Source organism: Rhinopithecus bieti, unplaced genomic scaffold, assembly GCF_001698545.2.
Source record: "Rhinopithecus bieti isolate Rb0 unplaced genomic scaffold, ASM169854v2 scaffold_9997, whole genome shotgun sequence".
In the NCBI taxonomy this organism is placed as follows: domain Eukaryota; kingdom Metazoa; phylum Chordata; class Mammalia; order Primates; family Cercopithecidae; genus Rhinopithecus; species Rhinopithecus bieti.
In genome coordinates this window covers 2,418,469-2,439,916 of record NW_016806398.1, presented here as the reverse complement: position 1 = coordinate 2,439,916, position 21,448 = coordinate 2,418,469, and the positions used below count along the sequence as shown (strand labels likewise).

Below are 21,448 nucleotides of genomic sequence, written 5' to 3'. Positions count from 1 at the left end.
AATATCATTCAAGCTGAGGTTTCACTCAAGAGATCCTTGAAGATGAAAAAATTGACAGCCACTGAGCTATACAAATACTTTTCAATTTTCAGTGAATTTTCTGTTCACCGCAGGGCAGTGTCTGTTCCAAGCAAGGATGCATTAGACACATTCCTGCCCTCTGCCTTTGCTTGTTTGTCTCATGCAACAGTCCAGGGAACCTATTTTATGGGAGGTGGGACATGGTCTGTATTGGCTGGCCAAGAGGAACACACCCTTTTGAAAAGGAATTGTACACAGTTTGTGATTGAAAACCATTCCTTCTGTTTCTAGCTAAGAAGTGCAAGGCCAAGAGAGAGTCTTTGAACAGCCCCCTGGAGGAGAAGACAGTTGATGCAAAGTTAGCTTTAGCGGAGGGCAGAGAGTTGCAAAGAGGCAGTGGACATTGCTGCGGCTCAGCTGGGGAACTGGGCTGCCTGAAATGCAGACCTGAGGACCAAGAGGGCATTGGATGTCCTCCCCTGTGTCAGCCACATTCCCCTTGGGGTACAGGAAGTGGCTGGTGGAATCACTTCAGTGCTGGAGGGTGTTTAGTTCCACAGAGCCAAGCAAGCAGAGAGGAGAAGCCATGTCCAGGCTAGGCTCCTCCTCCAGCCTCACCACACTGGGTTCTGATTCTCTGGGGCAGTCCCTGAAAGGAGGCTCCAGGTTCTTTAATGCCAATAGAGCTTCCTGCCAGGTTGGGTTAGTTTTTCCCAGAGAAAAGGACTTCTGCTGTATTGTTTCCTGGGATCTGTGATCTCCCAGCTTCCAGAGATTGTGAAGGGATATTGATTTGGGGCTTTTTGTTTCAGTAAAGTGCCAGGTGATCTGATCCCCAGGGGCTGTGGGATTGAGCTTACAGGCAGCTAGAAGCCTGTCCCTTCTCTTAGTGGGTTGCTATTTAGGAGAAGCACATCTGTAATTCAGGGAAGACAAGGTGCCTGTTTGCTCTGTAGCCTGGGCCACTCTTAACATGGGTGGTTTTGGATCCTATCAAGAGCCTGAAACTCAGATCTTAGTTGGAACTTCTGAAAAGTGATTTCTCTTCATTGCCTGACATGCAGGTGGCACCCAGAGAAGAAAAAGAGAATCAGGATTTGGAGACATTTTTTGACTCTGCATTGAGAAAGGCCCAATTGCCTGGGTGGTGGCAGCTCTGATTGTTCTCTAGCTGCAAGGTCCTGGGTGGTGTTATCCTAAAGTAGTCCTGGGCTCTGGGTCTCTATTGCCCGGACAGGTGTGTTTCTCAGTTCCTACAAATCCACTGGACAGATGCAGCCCACAATTGGCTTCAGAACACAGGGGGCTCTGAAGTCAGTTGGGTCCATGGGCACATTGGTCGGGGACTATTCTCTAACCTAGAATCTGATGTTGGCTCCATTAATTTAAGAGTTTTGGAGTTAGGAAGACCTAGATTTGAATCTTGGCTCTTCCATTTTCTGAGTGATCTGGGGCAAGTTACAAACTCATCTCTGAAATGGGGCTGATGAGGCCTACCCTGCAGGGTTGTGGTAATGATTAAATGAGATTCAGTAAGACTTGCATCCAAAGCACTTAGCACAGAGCCTGGCACACAATGAGGGCTCAATAAATGGTAGCTACTGTTATTGTCAGTTTCAAAGTAAGGGGAAGGGCTTTTCATATTCATTTACTCTCCATTAGAGAAATCACAAATGATTTATTGGTCTTTTAAAAAGAAAGCTAAGAGGAATAGCTCATATTCTTTGCAATGTGCATATACAGTTATACAAATATGGTAAGATCACAGGCTCTGGAGGAGGCAGAAGACAAACAGTGAATCTCTCCTCTCCCGAGACCTCCTGGGGCCAGTGACATAACCTCTTTGAGCCTTAGTTTTCTCATGTGAAAAATGGTAGCAGCTGCTTTCCTTCCTACCTATGTTATAGGGTCATTAGAAGAACTGAATTAAATGACAGAATTTTTATCAAAGCAAATGAACCAACTTAATTTATGCCTGAAGAGGTTTTGGTTTTTACAAAGATACAGTTAATTCAGGAGCAAGGAGGTAAGGCAAGAGGGGATTTTAAAGAGGCCAAGAGGAGGTGGGTGTCTGGTTGAATTTCAGGATGCCCGTGTTTAAATACACAGGTCTGTGCCCAGTGCTGCTGGGCCAGGGCCAGTGGATCTGAAAGGTCTGTGCTTGGCTGACCACCCCATAGTCAGGAGGCACTGTCTGAGTGAGTTACGTGAAGAGGCCTTCAGGGCAGCTTATGGCCTTGACCCCAGAGCCTGGTATTGAGGGCACAGTGCGCATCAGTGTTGAGACCGACGAGTTGGATCACACCCTGCATTAAAAGAGATGGGTTACTTGTGAGGGAAGCCAGGAAGGTAATGAGTGTCCCCAATTAGACAGATTTAGGCAGATGGGAATTCAGCGTCCCTGGAGGGTGCTGGCTTAGTGCTGTCTCTCTTGGCCTGGCCAAGACAGAGAGACCAAAGCTTAGGTCTCCCAAAAATGTTTGCCCGTCTAAGCCAGCCAGCTCTGCCCCCTGCCTTGGAAGCCTTCTGGGTCCTCTAGTATTAGAGCTTCAAGCTCTGAGAGCCAGAGACCCAGCCCTACACTCTGCTGTTGAGACAGGCAATATGGTCACTATCTCAGGTGAAGAAATATGGCTTTCCAAAGGAGATTCCCATGGTGCAGGGCAGTGGAGGGTGGTTCTTGTGGTGTCAGTAAAACGGGCATAATCATGGCTGTTACCTTGCAAAGTTGTTGGAAGAAGTGTCAAGGTATCACTGGTAAGTGTCTTAGCACTGTGCAGGGCATGGGATTTGAGGGGCTGCCTCTGTATTGAGGGTAGGTGGCTCTCATTGTGAGAGGCCCTCCCAGCATGGGGGGAACTTTTTCATACTTTTGTAGGGAGGGGGACCCCATCCTGGAGCTTAGAGCAGTGGACAGTTATACAAAAAGCTGCCAGCGAACTCTGCAGCTGCTCTGAGACCCAGCTACCTACAGAATTTCTCCTGGAGGCTTTGCATTCTTGTTGCCTCTTGGTCTAGTCTGCAAGGGGGAACATTCCTGCCAGCCACAGATGTGGCAGCCTGACCAGGTGATGAGACCTCCCCAGGTGTTGGAGATGCGATCCCAGCATGTGGTTCTCCAAGGCTTTGAGCTGCAGCTCTGCTCCTCATTGGTGATGAGACTCAGGGAGGTCCTTAGCTGCTCTGAACCTTGGCCATTCCCTTCCATAAAATGAGGACAACAATCCATACCATCCCTGCCTTTCACTGCATTGCCAAGATCAACATGAGATCATGGCTGGGAAAGTTCTTTTTCTTTTTTTTGAGACAGAGTCTCACTCTGTCACCCAGGCCGGAGTACAATGGTGCGATCTCAGCTCACTGCAACCTCTGCCTCCTGGGTTCAAGCGATTCTCCTGCCCCAGCCTCCCGAGTAGCTAGAATTACAGGTGCACACCACCACGCCTGGCTAATTTTTGTGTTTTTAGTAGAGACAGGGTTTCACCATATTGGCCAGACTGGTCAAACTCCTGACCTCAGGTGATCCGCCTGCCTCGGCCTCTTAGAGTGCTGGGATTGCAGGCGTGAGCCACCGCGCCCAGCTGGAAAGTTCTTTTTAAAATTGATAGTTAGACAAAAGGAATTATCACTAAGGCAGAATTCCTGCTTCAGAACAGAAAGAGAAGAGGACATGGAGGCTCAGAGAGATTAAGGAATGGGCTAAAGCCCACCCAGCTGGGTAAAAGCAGGACTAGGAGTCTCGGGCCAGGGCCAGGTTCATGGAGTGATGGCCTTTCCAAGCTGGAAGGGACCACAGTTCCTGCCTCACCCCCAACCTTTACATGGGAACACTGGAGACGGGGAGCAGAGGGCCTTCTGCTCAGCGTCTGCCTCACCCGGCTTCTCCCTGGGAAATCTTGGGGTCTTCTGCTGGCCATATCCTTCCCCTGCCATGGGCTAGAGGGTTCTGGGCAGCGGAGGGAAGCTGTTAAGTGGAAGCTCCAGGAGTGCCTCAGCGCACCACCCAGTTCCCTGAAACCAGCGGGCAGGGCTTTCTTTCCTCTTTCCCCAGATGCTTTTAGGAAGATCAACTTCTGAGCACTTTTGGGCCTGAGAGGAATGGCTGGCACTCAGCGTGGGATGTGCCCCCACTCTGAAGGGTGGCATTCCTAAGGGTTGGGTTGGATGCAGGGTAGAAGAAGTCCCTAGATGCTATCATCTGATGCGATAGTCCACCCCAGCTCAAGACCTGCATTCGCTGTTTCTGGAACAGCTTCTCCCAAACATTGTTTTTGCTGGCCCCTTCTTACTGTTCATGCCTTAGCTTAGCTTGTGTATTGGCCTGTATAAAAGGCCTGTATAAGAGGCCTTTTCTGATCACCTCAAGTACGACCTCTCCCTTTATGACCTTGATGACATTTTCACAAGTTGTAATTACAGCTGTCCCTCAGTATCCACCAGGGATTTGTTCCAGGACCCCACAGATACCAAAGTCCAAAGATGTTCAAGTCCTTGATACAAAATGGGATAGTATTTACATATAACCTATACACATCCTTCCATGTACTTTAAATCATCTTTAGATTACTTATAATACCTAATACAATGTACGTGCTATGTAAATAGTTGCTGAACTGTATTGTTTAGGGAATAATGGCAGGAAAAGGTATCTGTACATATTTAGTTCAGATGAAATTTTTTTTTTTTTTTTTTTTTAGACGGGGTCTGCTCTGGTCCCCAGGCTGGAGTGCAGTGGCCAATCATTGCTCACTGTAGCCTCAAGCTCCTGGGCTTCAGCAATCCTCCCACCTCAGCCTCCCACGTAGCTGGGACTGCAAGCGCACACCACCACACCCAACTAATTTTTATTTTTTAACTTTTGTAGAGGCTGGGTGTCACTGTGTTTCCCAGGCTTGTATAGAACTCCTGAGCGCAAATGATCCCCCTGCCTTGGCCTCCCAGAATGCTGGTTTACGGATGGGAGCCACTGTGACCAGCCTAAAATATTTTTTCAAATATTTTTCATCCTCTGTTGGTAGAATCCATGGATGCAGAACCCATGGATAGGGAGGGCTATATATTATTTCTTTAATTGTTTATTTGTATAAATAATAAATATTATTGTATTTGCCCCTAACCTGNTTTTTTTTTTTTTTTTTTTGAGACGAGGTCTGCTCTGTCACCCAGGCTGGAGTGCAGTGGCACAATCATTGCTCACTGTAGCCTCAAGCTCCTGGGCTTCAGCAATCCTCCCACCTCAGCCTCCCACGTAGCTGGGACTGCAAGCGCACACCACCACACCCAACTAATTTTATTTTTTAACTTTTGTAGAGGCTGGGTGTCACTGTGTTTCCCAGGCTTGTATAGAACTCCTGAGCGCAAATGATCCCCTGCCTTGGCCTCCCAGAATGCTGGTTTACGGATGGGAGCCACTGTGACCAGCCTAAAATATTTTTTCAAATATTTTCATCCTCTGTTGGTAGAATCCATGGATGCAGAACCCATGGATAGGGAGGGCTATATATTATTTCTTTAATTGTTTATTTGTATAAATAATAAATATTATTGTATTTGCCCCTAACCTGAGAGCCCATGCTTAGTTTGTCTCATTTACGTCTTTATTTCGAATGCCTAGGACTGTCCCTAAGATAAATGTCTCATTTATCTCTTTATTTCCAATGCCTAGGACTATCCCTGTCACAGAGCAGGTGCTCAATAAATAGTTATTTTATTTTATTTTTTTTTCAAGGCTGAGTCTTGCTCTGTCACCCAGGCTGAGTCTGGCTTTGTCGCTCAGGCTGGGGTCCAGTGGTGCGACCCTGGCTTACTGCAACCTCTACCTGCCAGGTTCAAGTGAGTCTCCTGCCTCAGCCTCCTGAGTAGCTGGGATTACAGGCGTGTGCCACCATGCTGGCAAATTTTTGTATTTTTAGTAGAGATGAGGTTTCGGTTTCGCCATGTTGGCCAGGCTGTTCTTGAACACCTGACCTCATGATCCGCCCACCTTGGCCTCCCAAAGTACTGGGATTACAGGCATGGGCCACAGCGCCCAGTCAATAAATAGTTATTAAACAAATGAATTGCTGAATAGTAATACTAGTGACTGTTGAGGCCTGATTGTTGTCCTCCTTGCTTGCCCTCCTAGTAGCTCTGAAAGCCAAGTGATGCCATTATATCCCCATTTCACAGGCAGCTTGGGACTTTCCTGAGGTTGACAGCTGGGAAGTGGCCCAGCTCGGATTCAAACCAGGCCTGTCCAACTGCAAAATGAGAAAGGGCTGGATAGAAACACTGTCTTTTTTTTTTTTTTTTTTCTGTTCCAAGGGATCAGCTGATGCTCTCAGCTCCCTGGCTGAGTTCATCTAATCGCAGCCCTTTGGGGTTATAATCAAATTCCAGTGGAGGCAGACAGAGCTTGTAATCCCCTGATGAGAGTACCCGGTTGTGGATGGCAATCCTGGGCATGTACCACCATCCCTACCCCACCCCTAGCATACTCTGACTGCTGTAGGGGCGACTCTCTGGGTCCCTGAAGCTCCCTGGTGCTTGTGCCAAAGCTGACCTGGATTTCACCTCATCCCAGAAGTCCCTGCTGGCAACCAGAGCTTACCAAGGCCATTGCTTGCTAAGCACTATACGAGGCCTAGATGAAAAAGGCCTTTCTAGAAGGGGTTTATAGTTTAGTTGGGGAGAGGAGACTGTAGTACTTAACAAGGTTAAATAATGAAGCGGGACCTAAATGTCAGCAGTGCTGGGGATGTTGCTGCCCTCGACTGAGCCGAACAGTCACTAATTAGACCGAGATCATGTGCTGGGCAGTGGGGCTGCAAAGGGCCACATGACCCTGCCCGTCAAAGACTTTCCAAAGGGCCCTGAGTTGCTATTTGGGTTCTGTTGGTATGCCCGTCCAACCACCCGTTCAGCCTTGGCCTTGGGATCAGAGGAGAGCGCTGTGAGGGAGATGGGTTCTGTAAGCCCGGGGAGGTGGGGAGGGTTCCTGGCTCCACAGAGCATCAGCCCGAGGCCCTGGCCCTCTGGGCTCCCCACGTGCTCTCCCAGCTGCTGCTTTGTGCTGCCTGCCCCTGGGGGTGACCTCATCGGCTCTGTCCTGCAGCTCTCCACAGGCTTCTGCTGTGTTGGGAGCCACTGCCTCCCTCCCCTCCCCCAACCTGTGGGCCAACAGCTCACCAGCTGGCCCTTGAACCCACTTCCCTGCGCCTCTGGCTGCCTCGATGTCACTGGGGATTAGTGTGCATTTGCGGCTTTTGGTGGACACTCCCCTCCCGGCTGCAGCCTCACCCTCTGGAGCACAGGGATGGGCTTGGGCCTGGGAGCCCCCTGAACCAGGGAGCAGCCCTGACTGTCCATTTCTCTATTTTCCCTGACGTCAGAAGGCAGAGTGCTTATTCACTTTGGAAGCGCACTCGCAGGAGCAGAAGAAGAGAGTGTGCTGGTGCCTGTCGGAGAACATCGCCAAGCAGCAACAGCTGGCAGCGTCGTCCCCGGACAGCAAGGTAAGGGCCTTGACAATGGCTATGGCCTGACTGCCTTGTTTCCCCTCAGCCAGCCTGGACCCTTGAGCCTCTGCATTGAGCTGGGGGCCAGCCTGAGCTTCCAACTTGGCTCTGGGCAATGAGCTCTTGGCAAGTGGGGGCCTGTGCCCGAATGTCTCTCCTCCTTGGCATGTCATTGGGTCTGCTGAGTGGGTCTGACAGTGCTCATGTAGAGCGACAGAGTCAAATTAAGCGTGGCCCATCATTTCTGCACTCTGTTCTTCGGTTTGCCTATGGCAAGGTTTAATTTGGGCTGGCCTCCCCGATGTTGCCTGGCATGCGTTCACCTCTGCCATTGGGTAGCCTGTGCCCAGGGGCTGCACACTGGTGTTTAACATTGGCCCCAGGCGGATGCGATAGAGGGGATGTTTGCGGCAGAAGCTGTTGTATGCTGTATAGTTCCATGTGGGCCAGAGCCAAGTAGAGCCGACTACTGGGGGCTGGTGACTGGCTGGCAGGAGCATCAGGGAGGATTAGAGACTCCCAGGGGAGGCTGTTCTGGGCCGGGCACTGCTCAGCCCATCCAGTGCCTGGGGAGAGGGGATGGAATAGGAGCTGGACCACACAGCCTTCCCCTTTGACACTCTGATGCCAGCCACAACATACAGTTATATTACCTCATTGGTGAGTCATTCAGGTCCCTTCTCTTGCTAAGAGTGCTGGGCATTTGGGAATTGGGTCTGGTTGGCTGCAGAAGTTGCTGAGGTGGTTCCTCTGCTGGATCTGGGGAAAGAGGAGAGATGAAAGAGAGCTGCAGCCTATGAACTTGCTGGCCTTTTTGCTTCTCCCTGGTGCGCTCAGGCCCCCATGCCATGGGCAGCAGGCCTATGCAGGGGGCACTGGGGGTCAGGCCTTCTGAGGCAGGAGGTGGGGAAGAGGCAGTTGGCAACCTCTTCTGAGGGCCAGTGGTGGACAGCAGCTCCCCAGCTATTCCCGAAAGGAGTGAGGATCTGAGAATTACATCATCTTAGCTGTGAACGTTCTCTTGTTTTACACTAGCTAGTGGCAAGAATAACTTGGATGAGGAAAGACAGTAGGAAGAGCACGGACTTCTGAGCCACCCTCTACCACCAACTGGCAGTGGGAACTTGGGAAAGTCACTTTGCTGCTCTGTGCTTTGATGTCCCCACCAGTAACCTGGGACAATAATCCTTCCCTCAAAGTGTTGTTGTGAGAATGAAATGAGAGGGTGCATATACAGGCTATAGCACAGTGCCTGGTATGCAGTAGGCACTCGCTCAACCATAGCTGTGGGGAATGCATTGCCCCCTGCCCAGCCCCAGGTGGTTTGTTGCAACACTGGCTGGTTGCCACTGTCAGGTTCTTCTACTGAGCAGAAACCTGTCACCATGCCTATAGGTTGCCCTGCCCCACTGATCCTGGGTTGGTCACAGTCAGAATCCAGGCCAGTTCTTCTTCACTGGGGTGGCCCCTGGGACGTCGAATGGCTGAACCCATGCCCTCAGTTTTTTTTTCCTTTGGGCTTGTGCCTCCTCTTCTCGGGGAAAGAGCTCTTTGTGCCTCACCATCAGAGTTTGCTGACTTTGGAGTGTGTTAGCAGCAGCCTTCTCAATACCTTGGAGAATCTCTCCATCTTCAGGTTCGGGAGAACAGAGGGTGACTGAAGGCAGGCTGTTTCTGGGTCAGGCTCTGGTCCCTGAAGGGCTTTGGGCTTGGCTGGCTGACCCTGGAAGGGCCCGAGGGTTTGAGGCCTGGCTTCAGGGCCACACTAGGATGTATGGGAATCCTGGGCAGAGCAGTTTGGACACCTCTTCAAACCCAAACTCTTCAAACGCGCGTTCCATGGAGAAGCTGTGTGCTGGACAGCAGAAGGATGAAGGAGGGGGCCCGAGTGCTGGGACAGCCTCAGAATTACTTCCCAGGCCTAAGAACTGGGCCTGGCACCACACCGGCACACCCCACTTGGGCCACCCTCCTAGGAAGCCCATGATATAACTGTCTTTTGTCAGGCAGGCCCTAGAGGTCTCACTGCTCAACTTTCCCCATCCCTACCGCCAGCATGCACATGCAAAGAGTCTTAGCAACTTACTCCTTCTAGACACTTACGGAATGCTTCCTGAGAGGAATTCCAGTAAATATGATTCTCTCCAGCCGTAGGTAGTTCTGGCAGTGCTTTAGCAACCTTACTGACAGGGCCCACCTGGCTGTCCAGCTGGTCCACAGCATTGTCCACTTGTGCTCAGTTCCATCAGGTCCTGGCAGCCTCGGGGTGACCAGGAACCTCTTTACCAAGGGCTGGCCACTAAGGTCTCCGTCTTCAGGGCAGAAGAAGAAGGGCCAAGCAGAGCTCAGAGGCTGACTGCTTGCTCTTCAGGTATAAGGGTCCTGCTGGACCAATTTGCTCTGAGATGGAGTGTCGCTCTGTCACCCAGGCTGGGGTGCAGTGGTGCGATCTCAGGTCACTGCCACCTCTGCCTCCTGGGTTCAGGTGATTCTTGTGCCTCAGCCTCCTGAGTAGCTGGGACCCCAGGCACATGCCACTATGCCTGGCTAATTTTTGTGTTTTTAGTAGAGATGGGGTTTCACCATGTTGGCCAGGCTGGTCTCGAACTCCTGACCTCAAGAGTAGCACACCTTTGAATGCCTTTTCTGTGTTCTTTCTGCGGATGCTCCACCTTCTGCTGAACAAAGGAAAACACTGCCTAGACCCCCCACCCTACCCCTGCCCCACCCAAATGCCTCTCTGGGAAAAGGGGGTTTGTAAGGCAACTTTCCAAACTCCCATGCTACTTTCAATAGTGTCTGCTGACACCCAGATGTGGGGGATTCTTTAAATATCTTAAGGAATGTAAAGCTCTTCCCAAATTCACAAAACATAGTAAATGCAATTTACCTTGAAGATGAAATGTATGCTTGTTGGGAAGGTGGAGGGAGTCAGGGGAAGATGGACTTAAAGAACAGTTGGGAGGTCACACCCTTGCTGTGGGACCTTCAGCAGCCGCTGACTGCTGTGGCCTCAGTAGTCCCATCTGGGCACTGGGCCCATGGCTCTTTCTGTCTCTCCAAGCTTTGTGATTTTCGTGAAAGCCGAGGGCCGGGGGCCATCTAGTCTCCATTTCTTGTAGAAATAAATGAACTACTTTCTTTCTTGTCTCAACTTCCTAGTCCTGTTCATCACCCCCTCCTTCCTCTTCAGAGCTCTGCCCCTCTGTTGCTTCATTGTCTGTAGCTGGGGGCCACCTACCTTTATTCTTCTGCCTGGGAATCCTTGTACTAAACTCCCTGCATGGGGAACTGCTGTGAGGCTTCTAATCTAGAATAACCCAGAGCTGGGCCCACCTGTGGCCATTCAGGTTCTAAGCTAGAAGGAAGAGGCAGTTATATATTCTTTTGATTATTCAAGCAAATATACATAATAAACGCCTTCTCAGTGCCAGATACTGGTTTAGATCCTTTGGGGTCACAGAGATGAATGAGACCTGGTCCCTGTCCCTATGGAATTCTCCTAGTAGGAGAGAGGTGAGGAGGGCACTGGAGTGGTGATCTGAGCATGAAAGCCATGCTTGTGGGTCCTAAGAAGGATCCAGCTATCCAAGCATCATCTATGCCGTGAGCCTCCTGCTCAGTATCCTTCATGTGCCTGCTGCTGCACTGGGCTCCAGAAAGCCTTCTGAGAAGCATGGAAACCGAGCCCTTAGGATAAGGGCAGACGCAGTGCAGTGGGGCCTGGCCCCATTCTCAGGGCAGGTCCTGTGCTCCACAGGGGGGACACACAGAGCAATCCATCACTCCCTTTCCTCAGGAGATCACAGTCTGGTGGCGGAGACAGACATGACAGATAGTTCAAAATAACATAGTAAGCGATGTGACCTCAGGTGAGCCACTTAGCCTCTCTGAGACTCAGTTTTTGCATCAGTAAAGTGGATGGATTAAGAGTCTTCTTGTGAGGATTGAACTCAGGATGTGCTTTGCAAAGTGGCATGCAAGACGAACTCTGAACTAGCCGCTATCGTTCTCACTGTCATGGTCTTAAAGTGCTGCCCATATGGGAAGATTCATCGGGGGCCTTGTTCATTGAAGCTGCTGCTGGTGCTCGGAGCACATGTGACAACTGCTCCATGTCACTTCCTGGTAGACACCTGCCATATTCCAGGGGCCCAGGCAGGGAAACTGAGGCCTCTTTGTCTGCTCTGGCTCTAAGACTTCTCCCAGATGTGACAGTGAGTTGTGTGCCACCTTGTCATCTCCACTGGGGCCACTAGAGACAGCCCTGGAGATGCCAGGGTGTGTGAGTGCATTAGAAAGGAGCAGAGGCAGGTCCTGCAGTCAGGCAGCCCGGCCTGAGTAGAAAGCGAGCTAATTCCAGTTCTGTCTGGTTCCACAGAAACTCCACCCTTTCGGCTCTCTCCAGCAGGAGATGGGGCCGGTCAACTCAACCAATGCCACCCAGGATAGAAGCTTTACCTCATCAGGACAGACTCTGATTGGCTGAGCAAACCCAAGGGCGGGACTCTGCTTCTGGCAACTTAACCCTTTCTTGGGCATCCCCTACCACACAGTAACCTCACCTCAACTGGACCCGAAACAGAGGACCAAGATGGTGGGCCTAGGGTCATCTGAAGGGAGCGGTCCCAAGGGTGTGTCAACAGAAGGACCACAGTGGTGTGAGAGGCCTTGTGGGTATGCAGAGACTGGCAGCAGAAAGCCCCAAGAGGAGAGGACTCAGAGGCTTCTTCCTTCCAAGGAGGAGGAGGAGGAGGACATTCCATGTCTGGGCTTCCAGTGATGGCTCCTGGACCTGCCTTGGGGGCAGCAGGAGAGGTTGGGAGAGGTCACCCTGATGAAGAACAATGCCATGATCTGCTGCTGCCAGAGGACATCTCTGCCCATTCACTCATTTTCCACCTGTACACATTGACTCCTTCATTCGATGGATATGTCGGGTGCATCTACTTTATGCCAGGCTCTGTGCTAGGAGCTGGGTATACTGTGGAGAAAAAGTCGGATACGGTCTCGCTGTCATCAAGATTTCAGTCCAGCTGGGAGTGAGCATTAAATACGTCAGCACCAACACACACACATGCACACACGTGATGGCAAGCTGTGATCATCTATGAAGGAAAAAGCACAGATTTCTTCAAGAGGGAATTGTACTTAGATTGCTGTGTGTCGGGGTGGGGATGGGGAAAGACATAACTTTTAAACCTAGACTTGTGGGCTGGAGAGGAAGGAGCCAGTCCTGGACTTGGGGAAGAGTGTTCCTGGTAGATGGAATAGCACGTGGAGAGTCCTTGAGATGGGAAGGAGCTCGTCGGGCTGGAGGAATGGCGAGCAGGCCGGTGTGACTGGAGCTTAGTGAGGGGCAAGACACAGTGGGTGAGGGCCTGACTGTGCAGGGTTTGGTGGTTGATGTCTTGTTGATTTCATTCTAGATACACTGGGGAGCCATTGAAGGCTTTTGAGGAAGGGAGTTGCAGGTACATTTCTACAAGATCAGTTTACACATAGGAGGGACCCAAGTGGGTGTGAGATCAGTTAGAGGGCTCGTTCAGTTAACCAGGTGAGGTCTGTCCTGCTGGCTTGTCCTGGATGGTGGCTGGGGAGGTGGGTGCCTGAATGCCAGGCTCTGGAGGAGAAGAGATGACTCCCTGCCTCATCCCCCTGCCTACCCTCCTCCTCAATGGCCCCTCTCTCAGTGGATGTGAGGATTAGGACCTTCCTCACAGAGCCACCTTTTGGCCAGGCCTGGGTAGGGGGCCAGTGCTGAGTTCTAGGAATGTTCCTGGAAGTTGGGAGCAGTGAGTGCTCAGCCTGGGCTAGGTGGGAGAGTTCACGGCTGCCCAGGCCTTAGCAGGGGCCACTGTGCTGTCTTTCCATCCTATGCTGAGCATTGTGATAGAAGCTGCCACACAGTGCCCTGGAAACTGACTTGGCTTGCTTTCTGTGGGGCTCCCAAGGGCCAGGGACTGGGCTGGAGGTGGCCTGGCAGCTCTAGTGGAGACTGTCCTGCCACAGGGCTGAAGGAAGACCAACCAAGGGGACAGCAGTTTGAGCCCACCCCAATGACTGCCTGCTGCACGGCTCATGGGCAAAAGTGTATCAAGAGGATTAGAGTCACTTGCATAGGAAAAGAGGATCAGAGAGGCTGAGGGCTGGCTCAGGCCAGAGAGGCTGCCTGACCTTGGACATTCTTCGTGTTGTGTAAGACCTCAGCATCTTTAGAGAAAGGTTCTTGTGCCCCTGTGAGCTTGCTCAGCTGCTATGGCCACTTGAACCCCAAAAATAGTGGCCTAGAAGAGAATACACCCCTTACCTCCCACTTATCCTCCTCTCAACCTAGAAAAGATCAGACATACTGACTCAGCAGTCTAATAGGGGATGGGCTGGATCTGCCCGTGACCAGACCAATGCCCCCCACCCAGCAGGGGAGTAGATGCTGCCTGGACTGGGACCAGTGATACACAGCATCTCTGTCCTCCAGGGCTCAGCCGGCCGGCGGGGAATTGTGAGAGGCTGAGCAGCTGGGTCTGCACAGACAGCAAGCTGCACTTTGATTTCATTTGATTCGCTTACAAAATGACATAAGGGGAATGTGAGGCACAGGAGACTCACCTGTCTGGGAAGGCAGCAAGCTCGTCTCTCCTGGACCTGGTGACCTACCTGTGTCTACCAGACAGGTGCAGAGGACAGAAGCTCTGACCACAAAGAAATGGACAATCTGAATGCAGCACACAGCCCTGGGGACAGGACTTTTCACGCAGCCTGTCCTGACAAGCTGCTGAGTTGAGCAGATGCTCACATCAGGGTCCCAGGCCCAGCTGTTAGGGAAGCAGACATCAGTTCCTGGTGGGCCTTGGGCAGTGACTGTGGTGAGCCATAGCACCATTGCTGCTCTGCCTCTCAAATCGATGGAACAATTAATTTGGCTCCACAGGCTCAAGAAGATGAAACATGACCTGATGGCCACTGCTGTCCAGCATCCCAGTCCATCCTAGCTGTCCAGGATGATGAACAAGCTATCGAAATTGCACTTGAGAGCTATAGTCACGGGAAGCATTGCCGAGCCCCTCCCTACTACATAAATCATGCTAAGAAGCACACAATGGCCTCTTTCCTGATGGGCCAATTGTCTTGGTTTGGTGTCTCAGGCCCAGGAGCTGGGAGGATGGGAGCACAACCATTTATTGTTGGAAAGACCATCTGTGCAACTTGAATACAAAGTTATTCTTTAGTTCACCACTCACCCCCGACTCTCTGATCCTATTTTCACGTTTGTTTGTTTGTTTTTTTAATGCCTCAGGCTCTGGGTCTTTTAAAACTCTTCATTTATCCTGTAAGCCATCAGTCCTGGATCTCTGCTGACCTGGGTCTTTTGGCCATTTGGGAGTTTGGACTTTGCAGACCTTTTGGAAATAATGACATTTATTTATATATGTCTTATATTTTTATTCTTTATTTTTTTCCCCATAAATTCTCCCACCAAAGTCCTCATTTGTCACACGTGGCACCAAGGCACCAAGAGGGTTTTGCAAAGTGAAGATGCAGGCAGTTTTGCAATGTGGAAGGACTCCGCACAGCGAAAGCCCCACAGTGAGAGCCTGAACTTTGGAGACAGCAACTGGGGTCCCCAAGCATGATCTCCCCTCAGCCTCCCAGCAGCCTTGTTTTATGGGTGAAAGAGACCAAGGCTCTGAGAAGTTAGATGTTTTATCCTAGGTCGCACAGCTGCCAAGGGCCAAGCTTGCCCTCAAGCCGAGGCCTTTGAACCTCATCTACCGCTCATTTCAGATAAAAAGGTTTGCCTTTTAGGGATAGAAGTAAGAGAAATCAATCATCTCCAGGAAGAGGCAAGAGAGGGATATCCGGCATGTCAGAAGCTGTGGCCCATCAAGCTGTAGAGGGGATGCTTTTAGGATAAATAAAATGAGATGCCTTAATTTCCACCCAGTGGAGGATAAACTTCCAGAATGCATTTTCCTGAGGGTGGCACAGGCTGAAAAGATCAATAGCTTCCCACAAGATTTGAAAAAAGCCTAAAAGGAGAGATCAGATTGAGCTCCTTAAGACAGGTTCTCAGGGAGCTCTGGAATGGGTAGCTTACACCCCTTCCCCTTTTGAATTTGGCATCAAAAGGATCAGCAGACAGAGTCCTGAAGTGCTTGGCAGTGATGGAATGTTGGCCAAAGGCAGAGAGGTATAACTTCAGGCTCAGGGTGGCTTGTGCCCAGCGTAAGTACTGGAAGGAGGCCTTTGACCTGAGACCAGCTGAGGGTAGGGAGACAGCCTGCCCATGCTGAACCTGCCAGGTTTTGTGCCCAGGTTTTGCTAATTGACTGATTTAGAATCTCAGCCCTGAATAACAGGGAATCGGATCTGATTTCAGCCATCTCCCCCAAGAGATGCAGACTCTTCTCCCTAAAAAGCTGTTTCCAGGCAGCTTCCAGCTCTCCTCCCAGTTCCCTGCTGCTGCCCTATTGCTGGACAGACTGCCTTCTTCTCTGTCTTGCTCTTGGTCTCAGCTGTCTTGCTATTGTTTTTTTTAGCTCCTGAAGAAGACAGTGCAACCTTACCCTCTATCCTGTCTTTGCCTTCTCTTCCCTGAAGACTTTCTCTCAATAGAGCCATCCATCCTCCAAACTGTTCCCAGATCCTTGGTTTTAAAGGTAGAATGATACCAGAAGGTAATCTGACGGGCTCTTACAAGAGGAGCCAGGCACAGGGCCAAGCTTTTCACCTACCCTGTCTCATCTAATCCTCATGCAGACTTATGAGATGTGTTATCCCTGTTATACATTTACTCTCACTATGCCCAATTTAGAGATGAAGATGCTGAGTCTCAGAGAAGTTAAGAAACGTGCCCAAGGTCACACAGCTAGTGGGTGGCTAGGATTGAAACTTGGGCAGCCCAGCTCCAGGGCACCTGCTTTGGATTATTTAGCTATACAACTTTCCTGTAAGTGCGGACCATCCAAGTTGGGAGGGCCAGGGAGGCTGGGCTGTTACATTCCTGCTTAAAGACCATTGTGGGAGGCCACTGTCTTCAGAATAAAGCTTGGCTTTCCAGGCTCTCCTTGGTAGCACTACACTCCTGCTTTGCACCTGGAGCCCAGCCACACCGCACTATTTCCCCTTCTCCAAACTCACTGTGTACATTCACAGTTAGGGTGTTTGATCTGCCTGAGGTTGACTGCCCTCCTTGGCTGTCCCCGCCGGATGTAATCCTCAACCTTCGAGGCTTAATGGCTCCTCTGAGAACACCTTTCTCAGGCACGCATCAGGAGTCCTGACTTCCCCCTTCGTGGTTCCCAGAGTACTTTTTCTGCCTTAGCACAATTCATCCTTAGCACCTGGATGACTATGAGCTTCTTTCTTGGGAGCAAGTGGATGTTATATTTTATTTGTCTTTGGTTCTGTTGTTGTCTGGTCCATAGTAGGTGCTCCGTAGAGTTAGGATTGAATTAGGCTGTCCAGTTCAACTCTCCTATATTCTAGAACTAGACGAGGAAACAGGTGCAAAAAGAGAAATGACCTGGCCAGGATCATGAGAAAGGTTACTGTCAGAGCCAGGACCAGAGCTCAGGTCTCCTGATTCTTTGGATTCAGAGCTTTTTCTGTTGCACCTCAGCTTTGTGGAGACCAGAGCATGGATCTACACTTGGTTTATGAAGGTCTGACCTGTTTCACTTCAGGGTCGTGGATACCACCGTGTTCCCACGCTGACACTGGGGAATTCCCAGAGGGAAAGGAAACCCAGTTGGAGCCGCTGCTGTGGGTTGCAGAGCTTACTCACCGGGCCCCTTGCTCACAGAGAAAACCAGCGGGCGATTCTGAAAATCTTGCCTTGAGTCCTGATTTTGCTGGTACTTGCCATGTGACCTTGAGCAAATTGCTTCACATCTCTGATCATCCATTCCTTTACCAAGAAAAATGAGGGAGTTGAATTCAGATGGTCTCCAGGAGTCATCTGATTCCAGAATATCAGGATATAACAGTAAAGATGAGTATGATAAAGTAGCTACTCCCCTCAGAAAAGGTGGAGATCCTGGTCTAGGGGGAGAATTGGCTAGGTTCTTCATCACAGTCACTGTCTGGAGACACACAGGTGTTTCATAGAAACAGTTCCATGAGGGATTTCAGAGGGGAGAATGGGCAGACTGCAAAGCCTCAGTACTCTAATACCAGGTGAAAAGAAGGAACAGGCATTTTAGTTTTCACATTGAAACGGAGTATATGTGTTTGGCCCTATGCAAATGTTGTTCCTGGTGAATATTCATCATGTACTCATCACACATAGGTATATTTTAGACAGAAAGGGGTCCTCATCACAGACACCCAAATTATGAGCACATGCCTCCTCTCCCCTAGAGGTGCCTCTTCCAGCCTCCCTCGTGGGAGGCCAGCACAAGACGGGCTCTCCAACCCTGTATCTTCCCATTCCCTCCTTCCTTTCTGCTCAGGTGGCTGGGCACACACACTGAACTCTTTTGTTTCAACTTCACGTATATATAGGTTGGTGCAAAAGTAATTGTGGTGTTTTCCATTAAAAGTAATGATGAGAACTGCAATTACTTTGGCACTAGCCGAATATGTATGCAAGTACATTCTTTAACCTTTCCAACTCCCAGTCCAAGGCATCAGGCTAATTTCTGTGTGGAATTTGTGGTCACTGGTTTGCAGTCCTTTCATTTCTGGTGTGGTCAGAAGTCTCCTTCAGACTCTTCCCCATAAGTCGCCATTGACTTTTTCATTACCTTTAGTACCTACCCACTTCTGCTGGGATAACCCTACCCAAGATAAATTTTCAAAAAAATTGTCCTAAATGTTAGTGGGTTTCTGTTTTGGTTTAAGTCTATTATTGCAATATGGTTTTCTACTGTTTCTACTTGATGGAAGACTATTAAGGGTTAAGTAGGCTGGCCTAGGAAGCTGACCACCATTTATAACATACTTTTGAGTGGGAAAATGCATTTAGAGGCCTATAATCAATACTCAGGTGGACTTTGGAAATATAGCATTTATTTTATGAGTGACTAGAATATTGGTAGAACCATAGAAACTTTGAATATGGAGCTGGAAGCCTCCTCCCTCCCTCACTGAGATCAATTGATTAACAAGCTAGATTGTAGAAACCAAGTGAAAGAGGCCAAAACTTGGCCAAGGGCATGTAGTTGGTGACTTCTGAAGATTCTGCTGGGCTGGGGGTGGAGGAGGGGCACAGATGGTCTCAGAGTTGTCTCACTCAGCAACTCACTGTGTTGGCCTTAGGAAATACAAGTCACCATGTTGGGCTGTAATGGAAATAGTGAGAAAGCAGCTCAGCTAATGGCGTGGGGAGAGGTTGTCTAGTTCTCTGGCTTGTCTAAATTCCTGGCGTGTGCTTGCTGGAGCAGAATGAATGGGGCTGCTGTGTTTTACCTGCAGCTAGGAGCATGGCTGGACTAGTGGAGATGCTCCCTGACATCTGTTCTAAAAATAGCAGTGGGAATGGAGCTGAGGGGAAGAGGAGGGGGCTCCTTCAGGAGCTGGGTGGGGAGACCTCACCCCCTTCCTCTTCCTGCCAGGCCCAATGTGCGGAAGTCCCATGGAGTCACATAATTCCATCTGGGAGGGTCCTGGAGCCATCAGCTCTCACACCGCCTCCTCATACAGGCGAGGAGGCCCTGGAGGCCCAGAGAACAGAAAGCACTGGCTGGTGGCGAACAAACCCAGGGAGAAGGGCCCAGTTGGCAGGCTGTTTTTCCCTGGCTGTTTCAGCACAGTGGCTGCAGGCCTTGTGAGGTTTGCTGTCACTGCCTTTGGGTGCACAGAGCCTGGGAACTCCTGGGACCGGATGTGGTCAGGCTTCCTGAGAGTCGCCTGGCAGGCGAGGAGTCCCCGGCTAGCCCATCCTGAGCCCTGACCTCAGCCAGCCGGCTGTCCAGTGCCACACCTCCTCTTGCTGGTGTCCCCTCCCTTGCTGACTTGTCCTCCTTTCTTTGGACTGTCTGCAGGGAGGGAGGACAAGGACCAGCCTAGATCTGGCCTGCTGGACAGAGGCCTTAGTAGCTCAGGACCTTTCCCTGCGCCTCCCCAGGAACAGAGGCAGCTGAGGTGGTAGCAGGCTCCTGCAGGTTTAGAGACAGACAGGCCAGGGTTCAAATCCTAGCTCTTCCTCTCACTAGCCATGGGATTACTGGTGGGTCACAGAACATCTGTAAAATGAGACAAGAACGCTGATTTCACTGGAGTCTTGTGAGGATCAAAGGGGATCTATTGTAATGCCTGGCATGCAGTAGGTACTTAATAGTAGCTCTTGTTGCAAAACCAAGCCATGAACATGTATCTGACTTTCTATAACCCCCTTCCTTGGGGCCTCCACTCATGGGGCATGGGAAGTTGTTTTTTTCTTGGTTTGTTTGTTTTAATGCAGTTGACTTTAGTTGTTGTTGTTGTTGTTGTTGTGTTGTAGCAAAAGTAATCCATGTGATTGATGTTTATTATGAAGAAAACATTTAATACAGATGAACCAGGAACAGGGAATGAAGTTCATCCTCAATCCCAGCACCCAGAGATAAACCACTGTTAACATTTTGGAATGTGTCCTGTCAGGCATTCATTTATACATACATATATCTTATTTGCAAATTGGGGTTACTGGTGCAATTTTCTAACCTGCTTTTTCTCCCCCATTTAACAGCATAGTGTATCCATGTTTCCATTTCAATAAATATTCTTCTACAACATCATTTTTAGTGCCTGTGGAGTATTTCATTGTGTAGATGAAACATGCTTTATTTAAGTAATCTTCGGTGGTTTATCATTCAGGTTGCTTGCAATTTTTCTTTGTTACAAAAACCTCAGATAAAAATCCTTGTACAGGAGGCTGAGGTGGGAGGATGGCTTGAGCCTGAGTTCGAGGTTACAGTAAGCTATGATTACACCACTGCACTCCAGCAGTGAGACCCTATCTCTGAATGAAAAAAAAAAAAATCCTCTTAGGTATATCTTGGCATCCCCAGCATCCAGCTCAACACCTAGTACACATTTGACTCTAAATAAATATTTGTTGGGTGCAGTGGCTCATGCTTGTAATCCCACCACTTTGGGAGGCCAAGGTGGGTGGATCACCGAGGTCAGGAGTTCGAGACCAGCCTAGCCAACTTGGTGAAACACTGTCTCTACCAAAAAATACAAAAATTAGCCTGGCATGGTGGTGCATGCCTGTAGTCCCAGTTACTGGGGAGGCTGAGGTGGGAGAATCGCTTGAACTTGGCATGTTGAGGTTGCAGTGAGCCGAGATTGTGCCACTGCATTCCAGCCTGGGCAACAGAGTAAAACTTCATTTCAAAAAGGAACTGAATAAACAAATATTTGTTGAATGAATGAATGTTTTGTTAGAATAAACGCCTGTTAGTAGAGTTTTGGGTCAAAGGTTATATATTTATAAAATAGATTATTGATCCTATTGCCAAATTACCCTGCAGAAAGGTTGTACTGATTTCTAATCTCATCTAGATTGACCAGCTCATCCTGCTTTGCCTGGGATTTTCCCTTTTTAGCACTGAAAATCTTGTCAAATCAAGCAAACTGAGGTAGTCTGGATAAGAAAATGTTTATTCCCCCTCATCATTACCAACATGGTATATTGTTACATTTTTTAATAGGTTCATTTTTTTCATTATTAGAGATGTTGAACATTTATTTATATGCCTTCTAGTCACTTGTGTTGCCTCTTTTGGGAATAGCCTGTGCAAGTCTTTTGCTCATTTTTCTATTGGGACTTTTATAGTTTAATTATTAATTCACAAAGAGCTCTTTCTATAATAAGGATATTTGTATGTTAACCTTTTTTTTTTATAATTTCTTTAAACTACAGTTGTTTCTGACTTATTAGTCATATCTATAATTTGTTTTAGAGTAGTTTTATTGAGATTTAATTCAAATGCCATACAATT

At 49.4% G+C, this 21,448-nt stretch overlaps 1 protein-coding gene across 7 annotated transcripts in view; it reads left to right on the top strand.

Moving 5' to 3' along the window:
• The window catches only part of RGS3 (regulator of G protein signaling 3), a 138,627-nt gene that overhangs the window by 69,014 nt on the left and 48,165 nt on the right, over window positions 1–21,448 (top strand). For 5 of the 7 annotated variants that reach the window (XM_017875958.1, XM_017875957.1, XM_017875956.1 and 2 more), the window contains one exon: window positions 7,392–7,514. In XM_017875958.1, coding sequence (XP_017731447.1) covers window positions 7,392–7,514 — 123 coding nt within the window. Of the gene's footprint in view, window positions 1–7,391; window positions 7,515–11,898; window positions 20,240–21,448 lie in introns of those variants that run through there. The other 2 variants (XM_017875959.1, XM_017875965.1) reach the window with 1 other exon arrangement.